This window comes from Branchiostoma floridae, chromosome 13, assembly GCF_000003815.2.
Source record: "Branchiostoma floridae strain S238N-H82 chromosome 13, Bfl_VNyyK, whole genome shotgun sequence".
NCBI classification, from domain to species: domain Eukaryota; kingdom Metazoa; phylum Chordata; class Leptocardii; order Amphioxiformes; family Branchiostomatidae; genus Branchiostoma; species Branchiostoma floridae.
In genome coordinates, this window is record NC_049991.1 from 2094986 (window position 1) to 2106409 (window position 11424).

Below are 11424 nucleotides of genomic sequence, written 5' to 3' on the forward strand. Positions count from 1 at the left end.
CAGAATTCTCATATATCCTATATTCTACCAACCTGATGAAATTATTTTCGGAGTATTGGCTATAGCAGGGAGATAGGTAAGGAAAGTTAACACAAGACAATATTATGGTAAGGTTGACCTGCCCCCTCCCACTGTGCATGCGTGTCCTGTATTTACCTGTATTGTAGTGTAGTCTATACTGGCCATGTGAGAACAGTCCAACACCACTGGTCTGTATGGCTTCTCTGTGTGGAACAGAATTGGTAACAACAAAAATCAACAACATTCCATTTCCATAACAATGAGTGGGACACACAAATCCAATATTTGGTTGTTCCAAGGATGTTCTAAGGTCGCTTAACAGTCAATGGTTTTTACGTTTATGCAGTCAATAGAAATCAAAGACCTCACCTTTGAGTGCTCTATCATAGAGCAAGGTCCTGATGAAGTCCACACCAGGGTAGTGAAGACCTCTGTCAGGCTGGAATATCAACACATCCTTGTTGTCCACCTGTGGGTCAAAGGCAAAGGAATAGAATTGAAAGTGACAGGGCTCGAAATTCATTTTTTGGAATAGATGCACTGGTGCAACCAACCTAGAAAATTGGGTGCACCAAAATATTTTTGGGTGCACCACATAAAATAAAGTAGAATATCAGAATAACCTAATTGAAAGCCTACAAAATTAGCAATTTGAACGGAGCTCTTCAGAAATCGGAAGTACTATGACAGTCAGTTTATTATCTTTCTAACACATAGATGTCAAGAATATGGTGTTTACTTCTTACATACATCAGCCTATGAAAATATTTGGGTGCACCCACATAAAAAATTGGGTGCACAGCTCCAATTTTGGGTGCACCTGGGTGCACATGCACCCAGTATTTCGAGCCCTGAAGTGATGATCCAGTTTAGCTCACTGGAGACCCATTTTTCCACTGGCTGTGACAGAGAAGACAGACGCTTCTACTACGTTCAGTTTTACTGTTTCAGTGTACAGGAGAAATTCACCTGTATATATCTCTTTTCGACAACTACAATGAACAGTAGACCACTGATGTGCCCTGTTCTAAGGACTGCAACAGTTCCGAGTAGTATGCACATTGGGTGAGCAATCAACAGACAGAATTTGAACTCCCAACCTCTTGGTCCATACACAGTGTGATTAACCGCAAGACTACGCACACTTCAAAACATCTGCAAATCACACTACAAGAACTCTGAGCAAAGACTTACCAGCATTCCTGGTCTAGCCTGTGGGAAGAGAAGGATCATCACAGACACACCCACTCCGGCTAGGATCCCCCACTGAAACAGAAAAAACAACATCAAACCCTATCGTCAAATAAGTAAAGGTAAAGAATTATTATTGTCATCCTCAGTTGCGAAGCTTTTTCAAGTAGATATATATATAGTGGTCAATTTCTTAAAAATTTCTTAAAAATAAAAACATAAATCTTGACAATGTTGGCTTGATACATACTTATTCTTCACACACCAATAACACTACAAATGTGTTGAAACTGAAATCCTCACCTCAATTCCAATAAAAGTACCAAAGAAAGTACAGACGAGAGGAAGTAGGTCCATTTCTGTGAAAGCAAAAAAGAACATGTTAACCATGTAGATAGAAAGTGCAACACATTCATTGATATCATGATAGTTGCAATAATTTAGATACAAAAACCAGAAGTCCTGCTGCAGTAAAAGGAAAGTCACAAGTAGTCACATAATTGACCTTGACTTCAAAGATACTTCCGCAAAACCCTTTTTTCATGGACATAATGTAATTGCATGGAGGTAATAACAAAAGAGTCAGAATGATAATTATGCAGCAGTTACCGTATTAGAACATTAAAGCTGTTCATATCCTTACTTTGTAGCCTCCACAGCTTGATCAGCACCCTGAAATCCACCATGGTTAACACAGCAGAGATGATGACAGCGGCCAGCGCTGCCTGGGGAATGTAGTGGAAGGACGGGGTCAGCACGCCTAGGGACAGCAGCACCACAGCAGCTGTAAGAGACAGCACATGTCAGCAGGGACCAAATAATAACTTTAGGGATAGCATCACAGCAGCTGAAAGGGGCAGCACAGGTCTAAAGGGACCAAACAATAACTACAGAACAGCAGTATCACAGCAGCTATGATGGACAGCACAAGTCAGCAGGGACCAAACAATGACAATAGGGTTAGCATCACAGCAGCTATAAGGGACAGCACAATTCAGAAATGACCAAACAATAAAATCAATATAGGTTCAGTAGCACAGCACAATGCAGCAGGGACCAAAAAATAGCTATGGTGACAGCAGCATCACCGCAGCTGTGATAGACAGCATATATTAGTCAGCAGGGACCAAACAATTACTACAATAAATTGTAAAGGGTCAGCATGCCTAGGGCCAGCAGCACCATAGCAGCTGTAAGAGACAGCATAAGTCAGCACGCAGGGACCAAACAATAACTCTACCGGTAGTGTCAGCAGCACCATAGCAGCTGTGATGGACAGCACACATAATAAATAATAAATCCAAACAGCATGCTGTGAGTACACTCTAATTATTTCAGTTGCCACTGCAAAACACTGAATAATAAACATGCAAATGGGTTACTTTATTGCTGACGAAAGATGTGACTTTCCTGACCTGTAACAAGTCCCCCAGCTGGTGTCTTCACCCCACTGTGGGAGTTCACTGCAGTTCTGAATAGAAAACAAACTAAATTTGTAACCGTTGATATATATTAATTTCATACTGCAATCTTACAGTTGAGTATATGGCAATCAGAACAATCATCTCTTATGCTAACTACATGCCATAAGTCAGAATGATCAACTCCTTCTTAAGTCATTCTTTCTCAAAGTCTGAAACAAAACTGGCCCCTGCAGTTCCAAAAAAAATTGCTAGGGAACACTTAGTAAACTCCCTGCCCTGAGAGAACTACTGTACAATGAAACTGTTATCTACAAATAAAATATCACGACCATAGTATGTCTAGAATTTGAACTCAGGTTATCAAAACCAAAAGATCCCATTAAGACCTACCAAGTGAACATAGGCCTTTTTTTCAAATACAATTCAATCTCTACAACTGGATAAAAACGGATATTTACTTCCGGACGTTTCGAGTGACATCCATCACTCTTCTTCAGCAAAAGCAGAATGAACTAGTCAGAACAATTCAATGCCAGTACAGCTAACTAGAAAAACTGGTTTAACCACTAAATCGTTAGGATCATATGCAAAAGGTTACACACATGTAAATCACGTTAGGATAGTTCCTATAGGCCTTTTCCAGTTATGCAGTTTCTTTACATGCATATGTACAAATGGTCCCAAAAACATAGCATAAAGTTATCAGAAATAAAACAAAAGTTATAATTAGTGCTTCCCCTCACCTTGAGAAACTGCCAGTGATTGGATAAGAAGAAACAAAGGAGCTGACGATGTTTCCCATACCTGAAGAACAAAAGGAGATAGAATGCAACTATTTCACACTTCAGGACCAAGGAACCAAGTTATAAGTTGTTCTTCTCCTTAGATTACAGACAACCTTGTTTAAGTATAATAATATAATACTGGAAAATGTAGCGGTTTTATATTTGCGGTTTTGGTGGAGATTGCTTCAACATGAGCAACAAATCTAGTGCAAAACTTTGTATTTTGTCTCTGCCGGCCAAGTATACCATTGCCAAAGTGCTATATGTACGTACCAGTATTACAGTGTGTTGGTGCAACTGTAACTGAAAAGATCATACACGAATACTAATAAAGCACATTATCAAATGGAACACAGACCTAATTTCTGATTAAGAACATCAGGCCAAGGAAAAACATTAATTTAGAGCACTATTCCTTCATAAGTGTCTGTTTATATTCTGTCTGTCGGTAGCACCCTTGTCAAGTTTCTAGTACATGCACTCAGGTGGTTTCCAACTGGCTGTCCATAAAAATATTAGTGTTTCCATTACTGTTAAAAGTAAAGAGTTACTGCCAACTGAAAACCACTTCTTCAACTTATAAACAGTTAATTAAAAGAGCAAAACTTACCGATGGCCAAAAGTTCTTGGTTGGCATCAACCCTGTAGTTATTTTGACGAGCTAAGCAATTAAGAGAAAAGCTGTATTGTGAATAACATTTTAATAAGAGAACTGTAATACTGTAATCTTTATTGATGATGACATGATATATACACATACATACATTTTGTAGCTTGTGTAAGTTTATGCATATTACAATACATATTCTGTATACACTGTAGCAGACTTTTTCATGGAACCATCTTGCCACTGAGAGATTGTGTTGCAATGAAGAACTTACCAAAAGCCTTCCCAATAGCTATGCACTCCAAGAAACCTATCAAAGGCACCACAGCAAGGCCTGCTCCAAGACCCTTAGAGAAAAAGAAAAAACAACTCTTAAATGTCTTCCTAGTCTACATATGAAAGTACCAAACCATGTGGTATATCAATTCTTTGTGTTGTTCCAGATAATTCTTTTTAACTCCGGTGTATGCCTAAATGACTCTGAAATGTAAGAAATATTTTGTTTTGACATGTCCACACATAATAATGTCTTCTAACTGACTTTCATGTTTTTCAGTACATATTTTAACTGATTATGAATACTGAATGTGGACTGTAATAGATAACACAGTTAACATTCCTGCTAAAGTAAGCTTTAGGCTACCTCCAGGCTTTTAATCAGGCATGCGTCCAGGCATCATTTGGACGCGCTGTTCTAAAGATAATAAGAAATTAGACACACTAGAAGTCCTAACACTGGGGAGCAGATCCTCTGACAAGCATGAAATTCTAGTTTATAATGCCACTAGTCATTTGTGGTCACAGTCTTCAACAGTAATTTTGCAACTTGGAATACCTCGGCACCATTTAACCTTTTTCTAACCATTTTCTAAAACTCCATGGAAATGGATGCCCCCAGACCCCCTACAATACTCGCCCCTACAATAATCACTTGCCACGACTCACAAAGAAATTTGCACCCCCCTATATAAAATCCTAGCTAAAAACCTGGCTGCCTCTCATTCCTATAAACAAGTATACATGTACAACACTGAACAAATTTCCATTGTACAAAAGCTAGAATGTGTCAACAACACCCCCTACCTGTAATATGTCCCCAGCTGTTTCTGTGCTGTTCCCATGATGTACTGTGAAGGCGGGAGGTTTGAAGGCAGGCAGTCCAGGCTGTACCTGCTGTGTGAGGGTCAGCACGTTGATGTCCTGACTTTTCAGCGCCACGACCACCAGGGCAGCGCTCACTACGACTACCGCATTCCTGGCTGGATACAGAAATTGTATAGGGAATGCCAGTGATACACATTTATCAATCGTTAGATACTTTTACCAAGCTTATCCGTTAGGCCAAGAAAAATTAACATTGTGTTTCCAATAGCAGAAACTTTTTTCCAATATTTTGGCAGAAGTGATCCAAATCAAATACTCACTGGTATTTTCGAGGTAGATTCAAACTATCAGTACCGAGATCAGACAGTCGCATTTCAGGAACGTTTCAGTAAATCAGCTTTACTGTTGCTCATTAAAATTTTATACCCAATCAACTACAGACTACTGTTTGGCTACCAAGTTTTACATTACTGTCCCTGATTCTACTACCCATCCGGTGCTGCTCCCCTACTGTCAGGTTACTTATTCAGTAACTGATATGTTACTGATAATTGTCAGTTACTGAATTTGCAGCCTGATTCAATGACTGCTCTGTTACAGAAAAATTGTATATTATGTGAATGATAAGTAACTTCATGGCTGCAGTAAGATTTCAGCAGCAATTCAAGACTGGCTGTCAGTAATGATCAGCAAGATTCCAGTACTGACAATTTGTAAAGGGTGTTTGCATACCTGTTCCTATGAGCCACACAATCTTCCTGCCTGCCTGTTGCCAGCGTGTGGGGCTGTACCCTATCTCGTCTGGACTGTCCCATTTCACATCCTTCAGCCACTTCAGGAGGAGCAGCAGCACAAAACACACTGCTCCCATCAACAGGTCCCACAAACTGGGGAGGGGGAGATACAAACACAACATTACATGACCAAAGTACTAGTAAGTGGGACAGTCTGCAGTGTCTACACACCTATCTGTACCGCTGTAGTGACTGTAGCCCCAGGCCTGTACTGTCCGTACCCCACATACCTACAGTGTTCTAACAAATTACCCTGTAATGTTTGTAACCCCTGTAATGCCAGCACCCCTTGTAGTGTCCATTTCCCTGTAGTGTCCGTACATCCTATAGTGTCCATACCCCTGTAGAGTCTGTAGGCCTGTAGAGTCTGTACCCCCTGTAGTAATTCCGTAGCCCCTGTAGAGTCTGTACCCCTGTAGTGTCTGTACCCCCCCGGGAGTGTACGTACCCCTTGTAGTATCTGTACCCCCTGTAGTGTACGTACCCCCTGTAGTGTCTGTATCCCATATTGTGTCCGTACCCCATGTTGTTCCCATCCCCTGTAGAGTCCATACTACTTACTTGTAGAGTCTGTATCACTGTAGAAACATTACATGGGTACAGACAATACAGAAGTATGATCAACTCTGGGTACTGACACTGCATGTTCGTATTTGTTTTTGTGATAACCATGGTTTCAATACTGTCTAGTGTTTAAATACAATTTAAGTGCATCTTATGTTCAACAAAGACTAAGCACAACTGCCATTTCTACTTACTTAGTTTTGCCTAAGTTTTTGAAAGTGTAGTAGACACATGGGAAGAAGTCCCTTGGTATCTTCTGCAACCCAAGCACATGCTGAAAGCAATGACAGAAATATCATTTCATAAAAATTATCTACAATATGCAAAGTTTTTAATAGAAGATTTGAAAATTTGAGGTATTTTACGAAGAAAGATATACAGTTCATATTGCTTTATGGAAAAAGTCTAGCCTGGTATCCAGCTATAATATGGCAATTCTCTTCGACAATCAGTGTGGGACACATCAATAGAAAACATGTCCTCAAGGTTTGAAACTTTTATTACCTTAACTTGTCCAAAGGCTATGGTTATGGCTGCAGCAGAGGTGAATCCATTAATAACTGGGAATGAGATGAAGTTCACCAAGAAACCTGGAGAGAAAAAATGAAAATCTTTTAAACTTTCCATACACTTAGTAATGCACTTCAAAGAAGCTCTCTATACATTTATTCATTAGAGGACTTACATGTATAGAGTGTATGAAGTAAAGTTGAAAATGCCATTTCAACTTGAAAAGAATCAGAGGATCCTAGGACTGCAGGTACATGCAAAGTTCTTATACTTCATATTGTAATACTGATATAGCATATAGAATATTGGAAAAAGCTGTCACAGATGAATTTTTGTTGCAAATAAGAAAATTATTTTCTTTTTATACTGTCTTTATATCATCTTTGACTGGTGCAAGTGGACAATTTAGGATTGGACAACAACCTGGTGTCATAAGTGGGATTGCTAACAATGCTTGAGCAACTGAAACACTAGAGGCAAGTAAAACTGTTTTTACCCCTAGCTCGCTCCCGGGATTTGAACCCGTGACCTATCGCACCAGAGCCAAGCTCCCAAAACCAAGTACGATACCGATGTCGCCACAAAAGCTCAGAGCTCTTGGCAAGGACGATAGGCGGTACTTGAACCCCACTGTTACACAACTGCACACTTAACAGTTTAATATTTGACCATACAAAAGTCACTGTAACTGTTGTCCTGTCAATAAAGCTTGCTGATACTGACCTAGTTGGAAGATGCCCATCCCCAGTTGTATACAACCACAGAGTAGAGTTAGAGCCACAGCGTAGGTGGTGTCTCCTTCAGCATAGCTGGCCACCATAAGGGACATGATGGCTGTGGGACCCAGGGTGATGTCTTTGGAACTCCCCAGGAAAAAGTACACAAGACAACCCATGAAGGAGGAATAGAGGCCATACTGAAATGAGAAACAAACCCTTTACTATTCCATAAACTTTTTTGCTGTTTTTTCAACATTAAATGTTTTTTTAACATTAGATGTTAAATCTAAGTTAATGTTTGTCTGTATTGCATACCTGGTAAACTGTCTCATAGTGCAACACACCAACCAGAATTGTACATTTTTTGTATTGAACACTACAAGATGCATAACGGCTACCTTACACTGTCAGTGTCAGACAAATTTGGGTTCCAAACAATGGCTTCTTATAATCAACGTTGGTGGATGAAATCATCAATGACGACGATTAATGATCAGTTGTTTTTTTCAGTGCATTATCAAAATATGCATGTTGATAAAAAGTGTTATAACACATAGTGACATGCTCATATCCATAATAAGAAATGGACTGACCAAAAATTTCACACAATGGACATTAATGCTAAATTGTCTCTTTTCCTATTGCAAAAAGCTTGTTCAGTCATCAGTCACTGTTCTGACCACTAAGAGTTACCTTAACATTTTTGTGGCTAAAGCTTTATTTTTCTAAACCTTCTCCTCAGTTTCAGGGGTGCCCATAGGATATCATGCAATCAAATAAATGTGGCCTCATGTTATGTAATTTACCAAGTTGAACACAGATGATACGCAGGGCTAGTGGTCTAGTGGTGCGTACCTAAACTCATATTCAGGTTCAGGTCCGGATTCAGGTCCAGCAGTTCAGGTTCAGGTCCGGACTTTAAGTACGGACCTGAACCCATCATTGCATATTATGTGCACTAGAAATTTTTTTAGGGGGAGGGGGATGGTGCATATAAAATTGCATGTTAGCATGAATTGAAATGCAATGTGAAAAATGCCAGTGTAAACACAAAATGAGCTTTGCATTATTCCAGTGCAAATTTCACTATGGGAGGTTTTCGATGGTTTATTTAGAACAAAAAAGGGTAACATAAGTGACAGATAGCTTTTTGCAAGTCCGGACTTGGCTCCGGACATTTAGGTTTTTAAACATTTTTAGGTCCAATTCCAAGTCCGGGCTTTAGGTACGCACCACTACACGGGGCATTGTGCAGGTACGAACTACATGTTATCTACCTGTAGAGGTAGCTCGGCAAGATGTGCATACGCCAGCCCCTGTGGTATAACCGTCAGCGCTACGGTCAGTCCCGCGATGAAGTCCGACTGTACCCAGCTGCACTGGTACCGTGGCAACCACAGCGTGATGGGGAACTTCCTGCGCACGTTCTCGGCGGTACAGTTTCGCTGCGCCCATGTGGTGATGTTGAAGGACGTGGGACAGCTGGGCTCGAAGGCGGAGGTCTCTGTTTGTACACTCATGGTCATGGTCAGGTGCTATCAGGAAATATGCCATATTTTGTATTATTAATATTATTTCACAACTGGCTTATGACAATATGCTTATAGATTTACGTACAGCCATATATTTGACATGCTTTTATTGTCTTCTACTCACATAGACTCACATAAACTCACGCATATAGCTGCATTTATATACAGTAGAAGCCAGTTAATTGCACAACAGATTAACACACACTTCTGTTAACTGCACCAAAATCCCCAACCGGTGCGTTTCAGCTAGATAACTTTGCATTATTGCACCAGTTGGATAATTGTACAAAATTCACTGGAAAATAGGTCGTGCAATTAAGCTGCTTCTACTGTATGATAACATATAACGGCCCTTTAAGATATTGTAACTATGCTTGACCATGTGGCAAACAAATAGCCTGAGTACCATAATGCATACTGACCACTGGCTCAGTACTTTTGCTAACGGTTAGTAAGAGAAAGCACTGAGACAGCGTTCACTACGGAGGATGGTAACTCAGGCCAGCAAACAAATTTCTACCAACATTAAAGTACTCATGTCACTGATGACACTAGGATATAACTCAACAGTTCCTGACTACAAGCAACCGTTATATCATTTAACGAACATAGACGTTTGTTCAAAATGTTAAGTTGAATATCAAACCATAACTTGCTTTAAGTTCTTGATTCCTGCTACCACCTAATTGCAGACATCCAATGAAGTTAGTGCAAAGAGCCTCTGCCATTTTAATTCCAACTATTCACTGGAGAAGGCATTTAGCGTACTACTACTATACTAGAAATGTAGGTCTAAAGTTCATGTACCCATCCCTGCTTCCGGCTTGACAAACAATCAAGTATTTTTGGCTAGGATATCGTAGAGGTTTGGGAAAACAATATACAATTGGCTATTCTAGTAAAACATCAGGGAAAGGTGAAATACCTAGTTTATAAGTTAATAAACTAATCGTGATCTTTTCTGATTTGTTATCGATCGAAACATGCACATGACAGTCACGTGAAAACAAAACCGGCAAGTTTACCCCCCCCCCCCCCGAAAAAAAACACCGAAAACTTTAACAACGGCTTCTCTAAAAGGATATAGTTAATGAATTATATTATCTCAATTACTCACCTCATGGTGTCAAGCAAAAGTGTACTCCAGTATGGCTGCTGTTCGCCTTAAAATGCTGCAAGGAACGATGCTGCAAAAAGACTAACCCTTACTTGCTTTTCTCTGAACGGTCAAAGGTCAAAGTGCAAAGTCCTGATCAGCACCCTGATTACTCTATTAGTGTGTGGGTTAAGTATCATTCAAATACCGTTGGAAGTATTGATCACACTGAAAACTGTTTGGAAGCATTGCAATCATTGCCTGACTGATATCACGATAGGTGGCTATTAAACGTTCTTTGATGCGTAAAGTTGTCCATTTAATTCTTGTCCTACTATCGATTTGAGAAGTGATGGCCTTTGACGTATCATTCTTTGTCTGATAAATGCTTAATAGTCATGGTGAAGAGACGTACCGTTAATACTGTAAATGCATTTAAGTTCGCGGGGATTTAATTTCGCGGTAGCGGGAAAAATGGACTTTTCGCGGTGGTTTTAATTTCGCGGTAGCACCATGCACTCTAGTCTCTTACTGTTATGGAAAAATGTTCGCGGTTGTTTTAAATTCGCGGTGAAGCGGCCGCCGCGTAAACCGCGAATTAACATTAATCCACCGCAAACATTTCTGCATTTACAGTATAGTCTCAGTAGATATCATTGATATTAAATGTTGAGATGGAAAGAAAACCTCATATTGACGTCTTTCTACTGTCAGAGACAGAGATATTAAAAAGACTCCTTCCTAACCGAAGACTAATCATGTGTTATTACGGGAGGGGGCATATGATAATGATAACTTCCTCGCAAGGAATTTTGCAAAGAACAGAGAAGGAAAATGAAATACATGTATATAAGCTTATCATCATGATGCTGGATTACACCGTACGTCTGTAAACAAAAGGAATATGCTACTGCTTAATTCAATTACCCGCCAACATGGTCGTCGTTGCATTCAAATTATAATTAGCATGACGTCCATAAAAAGCCTTTTGTAAGCCTAATCCTGCTCCAGGTATTTTTGTTCTACATGCAGTATGAGAACTGTCAAACGTTTTCATACATACAAGGATTAGACGAC

The 11424-nt window shown here is 39.8% G+C and overlaps 1 protein-coding gene across 2 annotated transcripts in view; it reads right to left on the minus strand.

Annotated features, from left to right (window-relative positions):
* Positions 1 to 10530, minus strand: part of LOC118429082 (sodium-independent sulfate anion transporter-like) — a 13483-nt gene extending 2953 nt beyond the window's left edge. For both annotated transcript variants that reach the window (XM_035839446.1, XM_035839445.1), the window contains exons 1-16: positions 10369 to 10530; positions 8997 to 9258; positions 7724 to 7916; positions 6995 to 7080; positions 6685 to 6764; positions 5865 to 6019; positions 5112 to 5287; positions 4303 to 4375; positions 4032 to 4082; positions 3380 to 3440; positions 2628 to 2683; positions 1856 to 1996; positions 1516 to 1571; positions 1216 to 1287; positions 391 to 490; positions 157 to 224 (exon numbers count right to left, since the gene is read on the minus strand). In XM_035839446.1, coding sequence (XP_035695339.1) covers positions 157 to 224; positions 391 to 490; positions 1216 to 1287; positions 1516 to 1571; positions 1856 to 1996; positions 2628 to 2683; positions 3380 to 3440; positions 4032 to 4082; positions 4303 to 4375; positions 5112 to 5287; positions 5865 to 6019; positions 6685 to 6764; positions 6995 to 7080; positions 7724 to 7916; positions 8997 to 9245 — 1617 coding nt within the window. In that variant the 5' untranslated portion in view covers positions 9246 to 9258; positions 10369 to 10530. The remainder of the gene's footprint in view (positions 1 to 156; positions 225 to 390; positions 491 to 1215; positions 1288 to 1515; positions 1572 to 1855; positions 1997 to 2627; positions 2684 to 3379; positions 3441 to 4031; positions 4083 to 4302; positions 4376 to 5111; positions 5288 to 5864; positions 6020 to 6684; positions 6765 to 6994; positions 7081 to 7723; positions 7917 to 8996; positions 9259 to 10368) is intronic.
* Between the last annotated feature and the right edge of the window lie 894 nt (positions 10531 to 11424).